Source organism: Ranitomeya imitator, chromosome 1 (assembly GCF_032444005.1).
Source record: "Ranitomeya imitator isolate aRanImi1 chromosome 1, aRanImi1.pri, whole genome shotgun sequence".
NCBI lineage: Eukaryota > Metazoa > Chordata > Amphibia > Anura > Dendrobatidae > Ranitomeya > Ranitomeya imitator.
The window spans coordinates 1,044,302,940-1,044,323,345 of record NC_091282.1 but is presented as its reverse complement, the minus strand read 5'-3'; the positions used below and the strand labels follow the sequence as shown (position 1 = coordinate 1,044,323,345).

At 45.4% G+C, this 20,406-nt stretch overlaps 1 protein-coding gene across 9 annotated transcripts in view; it reads right to left on the bottom strand.

Annotated features, from left to right (window-relative positions):
* The window catches only part of ARFIP1 (ARF interacting protein 1), a 200,181-nt gene that overhangs the window by 114,889 nt on the left and 64,886 nt on the right, over positions 1–20,406 (bottom strand). For all 9 annotated transcript variants that reach the window (XM_069744081.1, XM_069744082.1, XM_069744076.1 and 6 more), the window contains one exon: positions 19,939–20,040. In XM_069744081.1, the coding sequence (XP_069600182.1) occupies positions 19,939–20,031 (93 nt within the window). In that variant the 5' untranslated portion in view covers positions 20,032–20,040. The remainder of the gene's footprint in view (positions 1–19,938; positions 20,041–20,406) is intronic.

Genomic DNA, 20,406 nt, shown 5'->3' with positions numbered 1-20,406 from the left:
TTACACCAGAACAAAAGTGAAGGTTCTGAAGTGGCCACCTCAGTCTCCTGACCTCAATATCATTGAGCCACTCTGGGGAGATCTCAAGTGCGCAGTTCATGCTTGACAGCCCAGGAATTTACAGGAACTGGAGGCTTTTTGCCAAGAAGAGTGGGCAGCTTTACCATCTGAGAAAAAGAACATCATTCACAACTACCACAAAATACTTCAAGCTGGCATTGATGTTAGAGGGAGTAATACATGGTATTAAGAAATGGGGTATGTGAACTTTTGATCAGGGTCATTTGGATGTTTTGGGTTGTCATTATGATTAAAAAGGGAAAACAGTAGTTAGACAATAAATGGCTTCACCCAACCACTAACCATGAGTGGAGTAAAAGTTTTGGTGTTATCATTCACATTCTCTGAAAAAAGGCCAAGAAAGCAAAAAAATCTGCTGGGTTATGTAAACTTTTGAGTACAACTGTACTTTTAAAGTCGCAGGTTAGGAGCCACATGGGAGACTAGCTGGACAGGTAGTCCCCCGGCAGCTTCTCCACGCCTGCTCCACATGATAGTTCTCTCCCTATGTGCACACGCAGGGAGTGTCCTTATTCAGGTAGCAGGTGGGGAGAAGCCAGCATGTCTGACTAATCTCCCATGTGGCTCAGCCGCCAGCGTCTTTTCCAGTAAGTTTTTTTCTGAAACACAGCAGGAGATCCCACAGCCAGTGCCTGATACATGCTGCCTGTGCGGTTACTGCTTGAATCCAAATTCAGACGAGACCCATAGGGATGATGCAGAAATACTATGAACAGGGCCCAATGGCAAAACATCACATTATTAGCTTATTTAGGAAACTTCTATAACTGTAGTGTAGCCAGTGATGTAGGAAGACTGCACAATCCAGAGCATAAATTGAAAAGTTGTGGCTGTCGAATCCATGGCTCCCCCAATTTATAAATAAAAAAAGGATTTCAGAAATTCCATATGGAAAATCTGCTGCATATTACACCTGTGTATATTAACCCTTGCTGTGTTATGCCTAGCGCAGGCCTGAGTGGGTACTACATCCTTCGCCTCTTGGTGGCCTTTGCACCCCTGTGTCAGGCGCTGCCTTCTTAGGACCAGAACTAGGCCTAATACACAGTTGACCAGGTTTTACAGAAGTATTTTCAGCTGAGACATTTGTGGCATTTTTACACGATATGGGATAAATCTCAAATGGCTACAGGGAAGGGGTGCCTACCCATCTAGGGAACTGGGGTACTTTAATACCTACTTTGGCACTCGAGAAAAGAAGGCTGTGCAAGTGTATCTCACCCAACGCTCAGGTGTTTGCTGTCACTCCTAGAACTACAATGAAGAGCGAACCGCGCATATGTATGGCCGCCTAACTTGCAAAATGCCAAACAAAAAGCAAAGGACCCCCATTCTTCACAAAGCCAAGTCTCAAGACAAAGAACCCCCTGATATGTTTCAAAAGGAAATATCAATACTCAAGTTTTATTACAGCCCGTGTGAGACGTGCATACTGGGAATACAAGCCGTCTAACCAAATAATATAGACCCCTGGATAAAATACACTGAAATGTAATACTAGTAGAATTGTACATGGTAACATTCCCTAGAAGAAAACAAACAGTGGTAATATAAAAAATGATGCAGGGGTCTAATAAAAACACCAGTACAAGGTGAATATATCTCCATGCCAGACAGAAAACTGGTTTTACACACCGGAGAAAACAGCTTAAACAAGCTGAAAAAAGCTTGATAAGATATGGGGGCGCAGGGTAGTGTAGCCGGCGGCCCTCCGATACCATGACAGGTCCCAGCCATTGCATCACTGCCAGCTCCGCTGCACCCACTGAGCAGCAGCCGCGCCCTGGGGCCTATAAAGAGTAAAGCTGCTCCGCACTGGCATTCTAATAAAGCGCACTAGTGAGGAGGAGAGGGCTGGGAGGTTTAGTTTGCTCTTCTGTGACTGACAGTAAGCCATTTATGCACTGAAGTGAAATCTGAGTGGTTAATTATGCGATCTGGAGTCTGAAAGTCTGAAAGAAGAAGTAGTGGCGAGGTGCACAAACAGGATTAGTGGGTGTTACATGGGATCTACAGCTCGCAGGATCGGTTTACACCATGGTGGGACACATGTCATCTCAGGCTACACCGCTAAATCCAGTGTAAGCAGACAACGGAATTAAATCAGCACTACCCAAACACCCAACGTAACATTCATAGACCATGACAGTGGTCTAATGGAAGAGTAACAACCACATGATATCAACTGTTCGCACATACTTGTGTCTACACGTCAGGTTCTGCTATGTAAATATCAGGACCGATAAGTGGAATTAACCCATTCAGCCCCAAGCCTGTTTTCACCTTCATGACTGGGCCAAAATGTACAATTCTGACCAGTGTCACTATGCGGTAACAACTCTGAAACGCTTAGGGGTAAGTTCACACTTGGCATTTTTTCAGCTTTTTTTCTGTAGCAAAACCTGATCTCTTGGCAAGAAAGAAACTGCAGAAAAAAGCATGCTTGTTTTTTGCGCAGTTTTGGCATGCTAGATTTGTCTTTTGTGCATGTTGATAAAGTTTAGTGTTGGAAAAAAAAAAAAAGTTGATTCTATTTTGGCCCCCAAAACGCAGTAAAACCTGATACCAGCGTTTTTTCACCATCCATTCATTATAATGGGTGAAAAAAACACTGAAAGTCGTGACATGCTCCAAAAAACTATGCAAAGCACAAAATTCCATGTTTTGGGGGGGGGGGGGGGGGGGGTTTAACCTTGTCCCACTATTGGGCTAGTATTTTTTGCTGTCTGATTTCTTGTAAAGTATAGCAAAGCAAAAACTTTGCTATGCTTTACAAACGGTCAGCGCTGCACTGACAGACAAGCTTGCTGTGAGCATGATCTAGCAAGTTTGCTAGCTCTGGTGACCGGGATGTTGTCATGACGACATTGGGTCACCATGGCAACGATTGGCCCATTGCAATGATGTCGATCGGAGAGCAGAGGGGGCTCCCTCCCTCTGTTTGCCTGCTAAATACTGCGATCGATACTGACCACAGTATTTAGGGGGTTAAAGAGCCAGCAGTGGAGTGGGGCACCACTCCTGAACCGAGTGTCAGCTGTCAGAATCATCTGACACCCACTGGCGATGACAAGTGCACTGCCTCTGTGAGCGCAAATTCACCATGACGTATCCACACATCATAGGTCGTTAAGTACCAGCCGACCATGACGTGTGGATACGTCCAATGTTAGGAAGGGGTTAAGCTAAGAACATAGCAGAAAAGGCAGGAACAGACTGTCAGAGGCCATTTTATAATGGTATACTGCAGAAAAAGTGCAAAGGTCAACAGGGCATAACCAGCAGACAGTACATTCCAAGGGCAATTTTACCTTGATTTCTGAAAAATGGAGCTTCATCTCTATGGACATGTAGGCCATAGTAAGTTAAATAAACTGATACATAGATATCAGCTATCTGATGCCTTATTTCAGAGAAAACGGTAATTAGACCTACCGGTAATTGTATTTCCAGGAATCCATCCTGACAGCACCATGGAGGACGTCCTTCTTATCCATAGTGGGACAGGAAACCACGAGAGTTTAAAAGGACCCTCCCCCTTTCACCCTTCAGTGATTTTCCAAAGTAACACCTCTGGATGGATGCAAAAAGAACTTTATTTAAACATAATCTTAATACAAATGTTACTAGGGAACTAACCGTGCTGTCAGGATGGATTCCTGGAAATACAATTACCGGTAGGTCTATTTACCGTTTTCCAGGTCACCACCTGACAGCATCATGGAGAAGTACCAGAGGAGACTTTTTTGGTCCTAGGGTGGGACTACTGCCTGAAGTACTTTCCTGCCGAACACTAGCTGAGAAGAGACTACATCTAGTTTGTAATGTTTAGAAAAGGTACTAAAACTAGACCAAGATGCAGCTCTGCTGATCTGATCTGCCGAGGCCCCCCCTTTTTCTGCCCATGAAGCAGCCATAGCCCTAGATGAATTAGCTTTAATGCTATCTGGGGGATCCTTTCCCTGTGCCTGATAAGCTAGGCTAATAGTGGATGTAATCCATCTCGCAATGGTGGATTTTGATGCTTTTTTTTCCCCTTATTAGGACCTCCGTAAAGGACAAAGATTACTATCCTGTCTCCAGGCCCTAGTCATGTCCAAGTACTTAAGCACAGTTTCCCTGACGTCTAAGTTATGGAAGAACATTTCCTTTTGGTTTCTAGGGAACTGGCAAAATGATGGGAGCACTACCTCCTGGTTTATATTTGAAACCGAGACCACTTTAGGACGAAAACCTGGATCAAGTCTTAAGATGAGCCTATCATAAAATACCTGTAGATAGGTGTTTTGGGTGGACAGGGCCTGAAGTTCCCCCAGTCTTTTGGCCGATGTAATGGCTACTAAAAAAAGCTGTTTTGAGGGAAAGTTTAGCAATGTCTATATCCTTTGCTATATCAAACGACTCCTTGCACAATTCATTAAGGACTAGGTTAAGGTCCCAAGGTGGGATAGTTTTCCTGATTAGGGGTCTCAGCCTTAGAACTGCTCTGGAAACCCGAGCAATCCAAGGGTGGGCAGCTAGGGAAGAATCATAAAACACGCTGAGGGCTGCTATCTGAACCCTCAAAGTACTTGGTTTAAGCCTTTTTTGAATCTCTGCTGTAAGACTTCAAGAATTCTGAGTATGTCAGGGTGATCAACATCGACCGTTGTGTCTCCACAAAAACTGCAGAATTTTTTCAAAATTTTTAAATAGATTGCCGAAGTTACCAGATTCCTACTTGCTTGAAGGATGGAAATGACTACTTCCGATAGGCCTTTTGCTTTCAGGATCTGGTGGCGTTTAGGATCCAAGCTGCTAACTGTAGATTCCCTGGGTTTTGACGAGGAATCGGATCCTGGAAAAGTAAGTCTTATTTCCGGAAAATGGTAAGAATTGTCTACCGACAGCTTCTTTAGCAGAGGGAACCAGCTCCTCTTGGGCCAGAAAGGAACCACCAAAATAATTAGAGCTCTGTCCTCGTATATTTTCCTGAGGATTCTTGGTATCAATGCCAGAGGGGGGAATGCATATAGCATACCCCTGCTCCATGACAGAGGGCATCTACTCCTGCCGGACTTTCTTGAGGGTTCAGTGAATAAAAGTTTCCGACCTTCGCTTTTCGCCCTGGTCGCGAATAGGTCCACAGTCGGTGTTCCCCATTTTTGACATAATGCGTTGAAGACTTTGCTGTTTAGTTCCCACTTTGCAGGAGATTGCGGATTTTCTGAGCAGAGAGAAGCTATCTGGTTCTCTGAGCCTTCTAGATAAACTGCCGAAATCGAGAGCACTGACATTTCTGCCCATGCGAAGATCTGATCCGCCAGATGCTGTAGTTTCGGATGTCTTGGACCACCCTGGTGGCGAAGAAAAGCTACCGTCGTCGTGTTGTCCGATAGAATCTTTAGGTGTTGTTCTTCAGTAAGATTTGGGCTGAACACAGAACTTTCCATACTCCCTGTGATTTGAGGAATTGTTGCAGTCTTCTGAATTCCATTGTCCCTGGTAGTATCTTCCAGCTGACATATGTCGGGCTCCAGCTGACATATGGAATGCAGGCTGTCATTAATCCCAGGATTTTCATCGCATCCCTGAAGGATACTCGACTTCTTGAAAATTGGCAAATTCTTTTTATTAAGTCGGACAGCTTCTTGTCCGGAAGAAACGATTTTCTGACCTTCGAGTCCAAGATGACACCTAGAAATTGTATTTTTGATTTTGGGGTCAGGTGTGACTTTGACCAGTTTAACACCCATCCTAATTTCTGCAGTGTGGATATCACCAACTGACAATCGATCTTGAGCTGCCCCACAGAGTCTGCCACTAACAGGAAATCGTCCAAATAGGGAACTATGGTGATGTCTCGTTTTCTTAGATATGCCACAATTTCTACGATGAGTTTTGTAAAAACCCTGGGTGCTGTCACTAGACCAAATGGAAGGCAACGAAATTGGTAATGGCAAATTATTCCTTCTTTTTCTACCGCAAACCTCAGGTATTTTTGGTGATCTGGAAAAATTGGTACGTGATAATACGCACTTTTTAAGTCTAAAGTACACATTACCACGTCTTTTCCCAATAGGGGAATTGTGGAGCGTATAGATTCCCTTTTGAACTTTTTGTATTGTAGCCATTTGTTTAGGGGCTTGAGGTTTATTATGGTTCGGGATTCCCCCGAAGGTTTTTTTTTATAGAGAAGAGACCTGAGTAATGACCTCTTCCTATTTGGTGAAGAGGAACGGGACATATTGCTTCCATCTGGAGGAGATCCTGTATGTCTGACCACATTGGGGAGACTGAAGAGAGATGGACGTTGGAAACAAAATATCTTTCTGGGGGAAGGGAGTCTAATTCTAGCCTGTACCCCTGGGAGATAATCTGGAGGACCCAAGGACTTGTGGTAATCCCTTCCCACTCCCCTAGGAAGCTCAGCAACCGCCCCCCTATCCTGGTGGCGTCACTTTCTTTGGAACTCTGACCTAGAGGTTGAGGGACCTGAATCCCTATTCCTGTTTCTATTTTCTCCCCCTTTTTGGTAGCTCCATCTCCCCTGTTTTCCCTTACCCCTATAGTCTGATCTCTGACCATAATATGGTCTGCGAAAGGTCTGGAACTTTTTACGTTTTTCTTCTGGAAACCCCTTTTCACGAGAAGCTTTCTCCAGAATATCATCCAGTATGGGGCCAAAAAAGCCCCCTAAATGCCTCCTAAAAAGGGAAAGGAACACAACTTATTTTTTGAATGAACGTCTCCCGACCAGTTTTTTAACCATATAGCCCTTCGGGCTGCGTTTGATAAGGACTGGCCCCTAGCTGTAAACTTAACCGATTCTGCAGTAGCATCTGCAAGAAATCCGGTTGCTAGTTTGAGTAGAGGGATAGCTTTTATCATAGAATCTCTAGTGGTTGTGGCTGACAACTGATCTTTCAAGTCATCTACCCACAAATGCATTGCCCTTGCCACAGATGTCGCCGCTATATTTGTGCGGATTACTGCTGCAGAGCTTTCCCATGCTCTTTTTAGGAGTCCATCCACCTTACGATCCATTGGCTCCTTTAAGTTGGAGTCCTCAAATGGTATGGCGGTTCTCTTAGACACCTTTGCGAGTGGGATGTCAATTTTAGGTATATTTTCCCAATCTTTGACCTTCTCATGGTCCAAGGGAAGACCAAGTCTGAAGTCTCTAGGAATGGATATCCTTTTTTCTGCCTCTTCCCACTCTTCTAGAATCATTGAACGAATGTGGGCATTTGCAGGGAAGACCTTCGATGTTTGCAAATGTAACCCCCCCAAACATCTCATCCTGAATTGATTGAGTGGTTGAGGGTTCCTCAATCTACATAGTCTGTCTGACCGCTCCCAGGAGCTCATCTATATCATTAGATGAGAACAAATATTTTTTTCTTTTTTGAGGAGGGTCCTTACTCGATTCCTCCTTTTCCATTTCAGATTCAAAGGAGCTGTCCTCGGATGACAGATCTGACTCTCTTTGTCTTTTCTTAGATCTCGGAGGACCCTGGGGGTTAGACTGTACAGGTTGGGGAAACGATAAGCCAGAAATCGAAGCCTGCACCTCTTCTCTAACAATGGCTCTCATGCTCGTCATTAGGGAAGCCTGTTCTCCCACAATACGGCTGGTGCAAGACTCGCAGAGCGATTTCTGCCAAGAGTCTAAGTTTAATGGCACAAATGGGGCACTTCTTATACTTGCCGGGCTTCTTACCCCCCGACGAGGAAAGCCTCTAAAATAGATAACATAAAGATAGCTAATGGTCTGTACCTTTATTGAAAAGCTATAGGGAGCAGACACCCAAGTGGGGACTTACATGTGCCTGGGTCTCCTGCAGTGTGTCGGATATTGCCTCATCCATACTGCTGCTGCTGGTTTAGGCTGGAAACCTACTGCCTGAAGCAACCCCATAGCCCACACATACCTTTTCATCCTGGAGCTGTCGGTGCCACCTGTCCCGGAGCTTCCTATCACGCCGAGCGTAGGAGTGAAGAGGATGCAGCCCCATGCTGCCCGCCGCAACCCGGAAGTGACGTGCGCGGCAGCAGCTAACCGGAAGTGACTCGCCGAGAAGCCACCCAGCTCCCCGGACACTCCCGGTCGGCATCCTGCGAAGGGAACACCTTGTAGGGGCGAAAAACGCAGGTACATCTGGGGCTTCATCCCGGGTCGAGAGCCCCCCCTAGGGGGAAGCGACCCCTCAACCAGGAGCAGCGCTACACTGGTGCTGCTGAGGGACCCTATTACTCGGATGTCAGCTACGCAGAGTCCATGTAGTGGGAAGGAAGAGGCCGAGCCCCCGCGATCCTCACTCTCTGCACGGGACAGACGGAACTCTCGTCGCTCCCATCCACAGTGGGACAGGAAAAACACTGAAGGATGGAAGGGTCCATTTAAACTCTCGTGGTTTCCTGTCCCACTATGGATAAGAAGGACGTCCTCCATGGTGCTGTCAGGTGGTGACCTGGAAATTCTCGTTTTTGTTATATGTAAATTCGCTGTGCAGAACTCTAGACCAGACACTGATCTGCAGGAGAATCTGCCTCCAGAGATTATTATAAATAGAAGGGGACATTATCAGTGTGAGACAAGTAACTATCAGGACAGAAGAACTGAACTTTGTTTCATAACCAACACGTTAGTAGCTGTAGCTCGCAGATCTCTGCTGTATTGTAGCCCTGTCCGCCTGTGAGATGGAACCTGTACATGTGTCAGGTATAATCACACACACCTCTGCAGTGAGACCAGGAGAGCGGCCATTACACATAACACTGGTAACGTCTCCTTATATTTACAATAATCTCTGGAGGCAGATTCTCATGCAGATCAATGTCCTGATCTTAGATCTTAACAGCTCGTTTATATACAGTTGTGGCCAAAAGTATTGACATCTCTGCAATTCTGTCTGAAAATACTCTTTTCTTCCTGAATATGATTGCAAACACAAATTCTTTATTATCTTCATTTAATTTGTCTTAAATGAAAAAACACAAAAAGAATTGTCCTAAAGCCAAATTGGAAAAATCATGTGATGCTTCTCTAATTTGTGTAATTAACAGCACCTGTAACTTACCTGTGGCACCTAACAGGTGTTGGCAATAACTAGATCACAATTGCAGCCAGTTGACATGGATTAAAGTTGACTCAACCTTTGTCCTGTGTCCTTGTGCGTACCACCTTGAGCATGGAGAAAAGAAAGAAGACCAAAGAACTGTCTGAGGACTTGAGAAACCATTGTGAGGAAGCATGAGCAATCTCAAGGCTACAAGTCCATCTCCAAAGACCTGAATGTTCCTGTGTCTACCGTGCGCAGTGTCATCAAGAAGTTTAAAGCCCATGGCACTGTGGCCAACTTCCCTAGATGTGGACGGAAAAGAAAAATTGACAAGAGATTTCCACGCAAGATTGTGCGGATGTCGGATAAAGAACCTCGACTAACATCTAAACAAGTTCAAGCTGCGCTGCAGTCCGAGGGTACAACAGTGTCAACCCGTACTATCCGTCGGCGTCTGAATGAACAGGGACTGTATGGTAGGAGACCCAGGAAGACCCCACTTCTTACCCCGAAACATAAAAAAGCCAGGCTGGAGTTTGCCAAAACTTACCTAAAAAAGCCCAAAACGTTTTTTGGTCAGATGAGACAAAAGTAGAGCTTTTTGGGCAAAGGCATCAACATAGAGTTTACAGGAGAAAAAAAGAGGCATTCAAAGAAAAGAACACGGTCCCTACAGTCAAACATGGCGGAGGTTCCCTGATGTTTTGGGGTTGCTTTGCTGCCTCTGGCACTGCACAGCTTGACCGTGTGCATGGCATTATGAAGTCTGAAGACTACCAACAAATTTTGCAGCATAATGTAGGGCCCAGTGTGAGAAAACTGGGTCTCCCTCAAAGGTCATGGGTCTTCCAGCAGGACAATGACCCAAAACACACTTCAAAAAGCACTAGAAAATGGTTTGAGAGAAAGCACTGGAGACTTCTAAGGTGGCCAGCAATGAGTCCAGACCTGAATCCCATAGAACACCTGTGGAGAGATCTAAAAATGGCCGTTTGGAGAAGGCACCCTTCAAATATCAGGGACCTGGAGCAGGTTGCCAAAGAAGAATGGTCTAAAATTCCAGCAGAGCATTGTAAGAAACTCATTGATGGTTACCAGAAGCGGTTGGTCGCAGTTATTTTGGCTAAAGGTTGTGCAACCAAGTATTAGGCTGATGTTGCCAATACTTTTGTCTGGCCCATTTTGGGAGTTTTGTGTGAAATTATCAATGTTTTGCTTCATTCTCTTTTGTGTTTTTTCATTTAAGACAAATTAAATGAAGATAATACCAAAGAATTTGTGATTGCAATCATTTTCAGGAAGAAACTGAGTTTTATCTGACAGAATTGCAGGGGTGTCAATACTTTTGGCCACAACTGTATAAGAAAAAGGTGGATTTCTCTTGAAAAAGACACTAGATCATGGCTATCCTGTTATTGTATTCCGTTTCCTATGAGCTACATGGTCATATAGAAGGTTTAGGAGTGATGATCCCACTGACAGAGTCCCTTTAATATATACCAGTAATTGGGTGAACAACAATAACCTGAGAAGTAGTCAACATGGGGTTTTAAAATTAGTTTATTTTTTTTTGTTTGTTTTTCAACTATGACCGTATGTAAACATTGCTACAAACAAATTTATTATACAGGAAATACCGGTAGTTTATATAATCGAATAAGCCCCACAATAAACTTTGATGGATTGGCTGTCAGCTATCTTGCCCCAACCGATCATACACAGGAGCACTCACCCTTGCTAAACACTCCTGTGGTCTCTATGAGAGAGTCTATCAGACATTTCTGCCGTCGGCTCAGGTCTTCTAGAATAAAAGGATCAGCAGAATGAAATCGGACATACCAGATCCTTATCTCCCTCAATATCATCTGTCGGAGGGCCTCCAGACTGCTGATTTCAGGATTGGTCGATGTTATTCTCATATAAATGGGGGCTTTAAGCTTGGACATATTTGCTGTCACCAAGCTTTCCCAGAAACAGCTCAGACTAATGCTTCTTTCACACTAGCGTCGGAATCTCCCCGTCGCAATGCGTCGGGGAGAGATTCCGACGCTAGCGTTTAGCGCATTGCACAATGGAGGCAACGGATGCATTTCTCCGGCGCATCCGCTGCCCCATTGTAAGGTGCGGGGAGGTGGGGGCGGAGTTCCGGCCGCACATGCGCGGTCGGAAAAAGCGGTCCGTCAGGAGAAAAAAACGTTACATGTAGCGTTTTTTGCTCCCGACGGTCCGCAGAAGCACGACGCATCCGTCGCACGACAGATGCAACGTGTGGCAATCCGTCGCAAACGCGTCGTCAATACAAGTCTATGGGGGAAAAAACCGCATCCTGCAAGCACTTTTGCAGGATGCGTTTTTCTGCAAAACGACGCATTGTGACGGATTGCAGAAAACGCTAGTGTGAAAGTAGCCTAAGAAAAGGCAATATATTAATGCCACAAACATAAATAACTAGTGTGTCCTCTGCAACAGAGGATCCTTACCATACAGACCAGGCATACTTGGTTTGGGAGAGTGCATATTAAAGAAACAGATTAGTCACTTGCAGAAAATACCTTTAGGCGTCTTTAAAATAAAACAAATTACTAGTTGTGGTAAGAAATGTCTCCAGATCTGAAGATATCAGCGAGCGTCTTGACCAGTCCGCTTTGGACATCTGTTCCGTACAGGAGCAGTTTTCTCTGCTGGCACTTCATCAATTACATCAATTTACGAGCTGGCAGGCTATCCCAATAAAATGGATAAGCCTGCATCCCTCTGTCATGGCCCAGGGCAAAAACGGAGAGGGGTACTGGCTTATCTACTGAAATTAGACCCCTTCATACAGGTCTCTGGTGACTTGTGAAAAATATAGTTCTTACCGATAACGGTATTTCTCTGAGCCCATGACGGCACCACGGAGAGAGGGGATCCGCCCACCAAGGACAGGAAACCTACGGATAAAAAGGCGGTACCACTCTCCTGCATCAGTTGTTTTACATAGAGAACGATGGGAGACTACTAAACATTTGTTAATTTTAACTGTTTATCATAACTAGATACCGCGTGACTTTAAAACTATGAGTAGACTATGGCACTATTTTGATGTGAGCACCCACAAGTGAAGGGAGGGAATGTACGGGTGCCGTCATGGGCTCAGAGAAATACCGTTATCGGTAAGAACTATATTTTTCTCTGATCGCCCATGACGGCACCACGGAGAGAATTGCATAGATAGTACATTCAGGGAGGGACCACCGCCTCCAGAACCCTTTTACCAAAAGTAAGGTCTGAAGAGGAGATTAGGTCCAATCTATAGTGCCTATAGAATGTGGATGGTGAGGACCAGGTAGCAGCTCTACATATCTGGTCAATGGAAGCTCCAGCCTTCTCCGCCCAGGAAGTCGCTACTGCCCTTGTTGAGTGAGCCTTAACCTCCCCGGGAATGGACATCCACTTGCCGAGTATGAGAGACGGATGGCGTCCGTGATCCATCTTGCTATGGTGGCTTTAGATGCTTTTTTTCCCCTTCCGGGGACCCTGGAAACACACAAACAGAGAGGAATCCTCCCTACTCTCTCTAGTGACTTCTAGGTAATGTAAGAGACATCTTCTTACATCTAGTGTATGTAGTGTTTGTTCCTCCTTATTTTTAGGATTGGGACAGAAGGAGGGGAGAGATATCTCTTGAGACCTGTGAAATTTAGAAGCCACTTTCAGGAGATATGCTGGGTCTGTTTTTAAAATGACCCTATCCTCTAGAAATTGTGTGTAAGGAGGGTTAACTGAGAGAGCCTGTAAATCGCTAACCCTACGGGCAGAAGTAAGGGCGACTAATAAAGCTGTTTTGAGAGATAGGTTTTTTATTGTAGATTCGTGTAATGGTTCGAATGGCGGACTAGTCAGGGCTTTAAGGACCAAGTTTAAATCCCATTGAGGAACTACTTTTACTGGAAGAGGCCTTGATCTTCCTGCCGCCCTGATGAATCTAGAGACCCACCTATTTGAAGCCAAGTCAAAGTTAAATAGAGCTCCCAATGCCGCCACATGAACTTTTAGGGTGCTAGTGGCTAAACCCATCTCCAACCCATTTTGTAGGAATTCTAGGATGGAAGCAAGGGGAATTTCTTTCCCTATTTTTTCACCTGAAGAAGACAAAAATTTTTTCCATACTTTGCCGTATTGCTTTGTTGTAACCGGCTTCCTACTTTGTAACAGAGTTGAGATTAACCCTGGAGAGAACCCCCTGCTTTCTAATAATTTCCTTTCAAAAGCCAAGCTGTCAAGTGCAAGTTCTTGACTCGAGGGTGACAGACTGGGCCCTGCGACAATAGATCCTGGTGGTCTGGCAATACCCAAGGGTCGGATATTGACATCTTCCTCATCCATGAGAACCAAGGTCTCTTCGGCCAGAACGGGGCAATTAAGATGACCAGCGCCCCGTCCTCCCGAATCTTCCTCAGCACTGCTGGAATCAGAATAAGAGGAGGGAAGGCATAGACCAGATGGTGACCCCAAGATATCAGGAAAGCGTCCACAGCTACTGGGTTCCCCAGGGGAGATAGGGAGCAGAAGGAGGTTACTTTTTTGTTTAGATGACTCGCAAAGAGATCTATTTTGGGAACACCCCATCTTTCTGTGATCTGGGTGAATATCACCTGATTTAGTTCCCATTCCCCCTGTTTTAGGCTGGACCGGCTGAGGACGTCTGCTTTGTAGTTGTCTACTCCCTTTATGTGTAGGCTTGTTAGGGATAAGAGGTTGCTCTCGGCTATTTGCAGGATTGATTTGGTCACTTCCATTAGATTTTTGGAACGGGTACCCCCCTGGTGATTTAGGTAAGATACTACCACCCGATTGTCCGACATTACTCTTACATGGTGAGAGTGAAGGACCCCCAAGAATTCCTGAAGGGCATATTTTACTGCAAGGAGCTCCTTCATGTTGGAGGATTTGTTTACTGTAGATGGAGACCAAATGCCCTGGGTTACAAGGTCGCCCAGATGAGCCCCCCACCCTGAAGGGCTTGCGTCCGTAGTCAGGACTTTCGAGATCTGAATTACCCATGGGACTCCCTGGGAAAGATTTTCCTGCGATTTCCACCATGTCAGAGAGTGACTGGTGCGAGGAGAGAGAGTTAACTGCCCGTCTAAATGCCCTCCTAGATGGATTTGCTCCGACAATATCTGCCATTGAAGATCTCTTGAATGTAATTGGGCCCACTGGACTGCGGGGATGCAAGAGGTCATAGAGCCTAAGAGGGACATGGCCTGACGGAGTGTTATGGAGGGGAGAGATTGGGTTCTCGATACTAAACTTTTTAGTTTTTGTATCTTGTTCTCCGGGAGCCGACATTCCATCTTTTTGGAGTCTAGAGTGAGACCCAAGTACTCCTGGACCTGAGAAGGCATTAGTCTGGATTTTTCTATGTTTATTAGCCAACCCAGATTCTTTAAGGAGTGTATCACTATTGCCAGTTGATCCTCGCAATGTTGCGGGGAGGAGCCTATCACCAAGAAATCGTCCAGATATGGAACGATTAGGGTATTTTCTTCTCTGAGGTGAGCCATTACCTCTATCAGCTTTGTGAAAACCCTCGGGGCTATGGCAAGACCAAATGGTAGAGCTGAAAATTGGAAGTGATTTATGACTCCCCTGATGTGAACTGCCATCCTGAGGAATCTCTGGTGATCCTTGTGTATTGGGACGTGATAATATGCGTCCTTTAGGTCCAGGACCACCATGAAGCATTGGGGAAACAACATCTTGATAGATGATTTTATCGTTTCCATCCTGAATGCTTGAACTTCCAGGTAATCGTTTAGTTTTTTTAGATTTATAATGGTCCTGAAGGAACCGTCTGGTTTCTTCCTCAGGAATAGAGGGGAATAGTACCCTTGCCCTCTTTCTTGTGGGGGAACCTCCAGGAGTACTCCCTTTTTTACTAACCCGATGACCTCGTTTTCCAGTGCCAGCTGTTCTTCTGCCGAAGATCTTATAGATGTCATCGTAAAAGAGGGACGGGGGCGTCTTTTGAATGTCGGCCTCAGACCTGATTCTATAATATTCAGAATCCATTGACTGGAGGTGATCTTTTTCCAGGCTGGGAGAAAGAGAATCTCCCTCCCACCTGGGGCGAACCTTCATTGAGAAGGTTTCTTGTTATCGCTGGGGTTTTTGTTAAAGATGAACCCCTTGTTTTTGTTCCTCTTATCCTCCCACTTTCCCTGGCCTCTCCCAGGGTTCTTGCGGAAAAACCTCTTGTTCCGAAAGGGCTTCCGGTAAGAGGGGAGACCTAGAGAGGGAAAGGACTTTTTCTTGTCCCCTGCTTTTTCTGTCGTCTAATGTGGAACCGAACAAAAACTCTCCTTCGCAGGGGATAGTACACAGTTTTGTTTTTGTTTGCAGATCGCCAGGCCAATTCTTAAGCCAGAGGGCACGCCTGGCCGCATTGGCAAACACTGCTGACCTGGCAGCTAATCTGATAGAGTATGCCGAGGCGTCAGCCAGAAAAGCCGCAGCTCCCCTTATTACAGGTAATGTCTTCAGCATCGAGTCTCGGGAAGTTTTCCCCTTTAATTGACCCTCTAGTTGATTTAACCAGATCATTAGGGAGCGGGATGTGCAAGCTGCTGCCACTGCCGGTTTCAGGCCTCCTCCCGCTGACTCCCAAGAGCCCTTGAGGAAGGCGTCCGCCTTCTTGTCCATAGGGTCTTTTAGGACCCCCATGTCCTCAAACGGGAGAGCAAATTTCTTTGATGCTTTAGCTATGGCTACATAATTTGGGGGCTTTTTCCCAAAAGGAGCAGGATTCATCCTCGAAGGGGTATTTCCTTTTTGGAGTTAGGAGAGTCTTTTTCATGGGTTTTTTCCATTCCTTCTTAATTAACGCTGCAATTGCTTCATTAAGCGGGAAAGCTCTTCTCTTTTTTTGTTCTAAGCCCCCAAACATGATGTCTTGTGCTGACTTTTTAGGGTGGGAGTCTACTAATCCCATAATACTCCTCACTGCCTTTATGAGGCCATCGGTGTCCTCTAGCGGGAAACAATTGTGACCTCCTGAGGAAGAAGTGGATGATGAAGAAGTGGATGATGAAGATGAGGAGGAGGAGTCGGAGGATACTGAACTTGCACTATCGCTGTCAGATTTAGAGACTGGGTACGGGGACCTGTGTCTGGTCCTTCTCCGTTTTTTTTCCCCTTTTAAGGGATCTAAAGGTGTCTTCCACCTGTTCTTTAATCAGGTTTTTAAGATATGTTGCAAACCCGGGCAGGCTTTCGGATACAGTCTGCTGTATGCAGGAATTACATAGCTGCTTCTCCCATGCGGGTGGAAGATCCTCTTTACAGATGGCACAGATTTTGTGCTTTGTTTTACCTACGCTTTTCCTCCCCTAAAAAGAGACAAATAATAATCTTACTGTCTCTAACTTTCACGAAGATCAACTTACCACCTTCAGGACCCATAAATACCGGTTGGGGATTCTCTGCCTCTGGCTTTTTCCCCCGACGCCGTGCTGGACTCCTTGCTGTGTTGAGACCTTTGGCGTTCTTTGCTGGTGTCCTGGTGACCTTTCTGCTGTCGCCTCTTTTGCTGCTGCTGCTGCGGCGATGCTATAGGTGGAGGTGATTCAGGCAAGGGAGATGCCGGGTCGCTCATACTGCTGCTGGTCTGCTGTCAATAACGCGTGCTGCGCTGCTGCTGCGACAACTAGTAGCTCCTAAGGCTCTTGCCGATATACTGCAGAACCACTGGGAGGAAGTAGATTCTCCCTTTTAAAGCTCCCGCCGCTTTTTTTTTTTTTTTTTTCGGCGCCTGCGCAGTAGCGCTCAGCCGACGGCGAGGAGCGTTGAACGCCGGCGCTTGCGCAGTAGCGCTCAGCCGACGACGAGGAGCGTTGAACGCCGGCGCCTGCGCAGACGCTTCTGCGGCGCCTTTGGAACGCACAAGCGTCAGATCGGCGTCGCCTGCGCAGCGGCGTCCAGACAACGGCGAGGAGCGCCGAACGCCGACGCCTGCGCAGTCGGGTTCCTCCAGCGTCTCGCGAGACCAGCTTAACACCGGGCATGCGCCAGACTCTCAAGATGGCCGCCCAGAGTGCAGATATGGCGCTGCTGACCGGCACCCCCGGTCCTATGCAGACCGTACCGCGCGGCTCTGCATGCCCGATGGCAGTGCAGTGTGCAGGCTGACGCGTGCTAGGGGAGGGCCGTGCCGCACCTCCCGCAACCACAGAGGGACCCCCCTGGATGTTGCCGCTGCTGCATCTTACCTGGGGAGGTGACCGCGAACTCCTTGTCACCTCCCCCACTCACCCTAGAGGCCCACTAGCCCCCAGCGGTGGTGCTTCGGGTCACCACCCCAGCCGAGGCAGAGGGACCCCAGCTGCCTGAGTCGGACTGGTTGGCCCCGGAATTCCAACGTCGAACTGGTAAGTCCGCAGGTCTCCCATCAAGGACAGGAAACCAACTGATGCAGGAGTGTGGTACCGCCTTTTTATCCGTAGGTTTCCTGTCCTTGGTGGGCGGATCCCCTCTCTCCGTGGTGCCGTCATGGGCGATCAGAGAAAAACAAGTCAGACGTTTATCTGCTGGGACTCGGCAGATATTGTCAAATTGGGATACCATTAATGGATCATATATTAGTACTTTCCATATATTTTCACTTTGAATACACCTGAGAAATATTTTGCTCTAGCAGTCATCCACCCTAAACACTTACAAATGTTTAGTGGATGTTATATGTGCGACTACCATCCGCACAGTGGAAACAGCTACATGAACACTCCGTGAATAATCGGGGAAATGTGGCAGCAGATAAGCCAACATTCAGCAAATCATTTATACAGGGGAAGCTATCATCATGAATTACACAGTGCTGACATGTGCCCCAGCTGCGTGCAGAGGATGGAGTCATTCACATCAGTCCCTGCTTGCCCTCGTAAAGATTACAATCTAATATCTAGTAATGGGAGGAAACCAAAGCACAGGAAGGAACCTGAATGACTACACCAACTCCATGGAGATCATGTCCTGGTGCCAAGTGATCATTGTGCTGCCTTAGGCAGATGACTGTATATAGCGGACTGTCACACGCGGACCCCCTGACCTGAAGGAGCAGCCTCATAAGCATATCCGAGACTGTCCAGCACATGCCAGATCAGCGGCTGGTCAATGTAGTACTCGGACCGCCAATGAACGTCTGAATACAGCCTCACATATTCAATATGCTTAAATTATGTATACAATCCTTCCAACCCCAAAAACATCACAAATGTTCCTGCATGGATAATCTAGTATGTCTTGTCTAAAAATTGAGTAAACCGCAAAAAACGTGAAAACTATGGGTATGTGCACACGACATACACTTCAAAAATGATGCGTACTGGCCTAATTTCTGCCGTTATCTTTGTCATGTTTACGGTGTCTTTGCTCCTTTTTTTGTTTAACTTTGTTTGTCTAAAATAGTGGGAATACACCTGAAGAGCTGTCAGGTCACTTTTAGCTGCAATTTAAAAGCCTGAAAAGGTTGGAAAAAAGTAAAAACAAAATAATATAGGTGGAACATATACACAGCAAGTCGTTTCAACGTTCTTGTGCCTGTGGGTATAATTTTTAATGTTTATGGAGAGCCTTTTCATTTTTCACGTGGGTTACAAGGAGAATCCACCTGAAAAAGAGCAATGTGCATGTACCCCAAGTGTGCGCAACGGATTTCTTACCACTAGGCCCTAAACGATGAGGGCTGCAGCTAAAATCAAGCCACTGCCACCAATGATTAAGGCATGATATTTAAACGTAGCTAGATGACAGCAGCACCAACATCTCCCCTGGAAAAAGCTACAAGCGAAACACGCGTTGGGGTGTTTTCTCGCTGCTTAAAAAGGTACAGAGTCCCATATATTTGTCCTACCCATCTTTGCTCCACTGTTAATTTTTACATAATATTGTACTCACCATTATAATATATTCGTATATCTTACTAAACCTCATGGTGTTTATCGTTAAAGCCATGGGTCAATGGATAGTTGCACATTGTCCACATTACCCAATTTAAACTATACAGACGGGCTTAGATGATATACATATACATGGTTTATATTGGCAAACAAAGAATGTATGGTTACTTAGAAGCACTAGGCTCCTTATAATTAATGTATGCACTTGTTAAGAACATTTGCCATTTCTTATTATACTCTTGGATTCATCGTATAACTAGTATATAGATGCACTATTTTGGCACTGTTTCCTTCTTTGCAGCGTCTTTTTGTATTTCTTGCACTTCTGTCCCCCTTTTAAAATACTTTTATTCAGATGTTCATGTTATTTTTAATATATTCCAATAAACTCGTTTTTTTACGGCGTACAACTTCCCTTTTTCCTTATTTGATATATTTGAATCAATTGAGTTGTTAATGGAGCCTTCTCGTAAAGAGAATGGTAACGCACAAAGGATCCTTCATAATCAGCAGAAGACTCTTACATATAAACAGTCAAAAATGTCTATTCTAGCAGAGGAGATCGGGCTCTTGATTTGACCATACTGTAGATTATCCTTCAGAAACAGACTTCAATTGACTGGGATGCTAAGGCAGATTAGTTTGGAAAGGTTCATTTCAATACTAGAGGTAGGATAGGACTGTCCTGGTTGGGTACACCTTGTCGCGGTGAGATGGCTTTTACTTTTTCTTTTTTTTTTAGTCTGATATTACATCTGAACACAAGAGGCAAGTCATTACAAGGTGACTTCTAAACCAATATGGACTTAGAAAAGGAAGTTAATATACTCAAACCCAAATACTTTCAATTATTCTATGCCAAGAATACAAATAAATACCATGTTAAAGTTGTGCTCTACAGCTTCATCAAAGTCTCCATTGCTGGTTACAGATATTTCAGCTGCTGCGCTTCTTGGTGAATCATACGCCATGGCGAGCTCCTAGAAAGAAAAATGGGTTAAGTTCAGTGGAAATCAACCTCTTTTACAAGCATATGACCAGATTATTATTATTATTATTATTATTATTGTGCCATTTATTCCACGGCGCTTTACATGTGAGGAGGGGTATACATAATAAAAACAAGTACAATAATCTTAAACGATACAAGTCACAACTGGTACAGGAGGAGAGGAGAGAGGGCTCATATTAAGATGGTTTATAGCTACAGCAGAGGCCAGAAGTTAGAAGATTTATAAAGTTACCCCCTACTACAGGGGTATTCTCATTATCAAGTTCATATAGTTAGAAAGCAAGAAAATAAGAAAGTTTGCAACGGACTTGCTTTTTCCATCAGCTGTCATTCT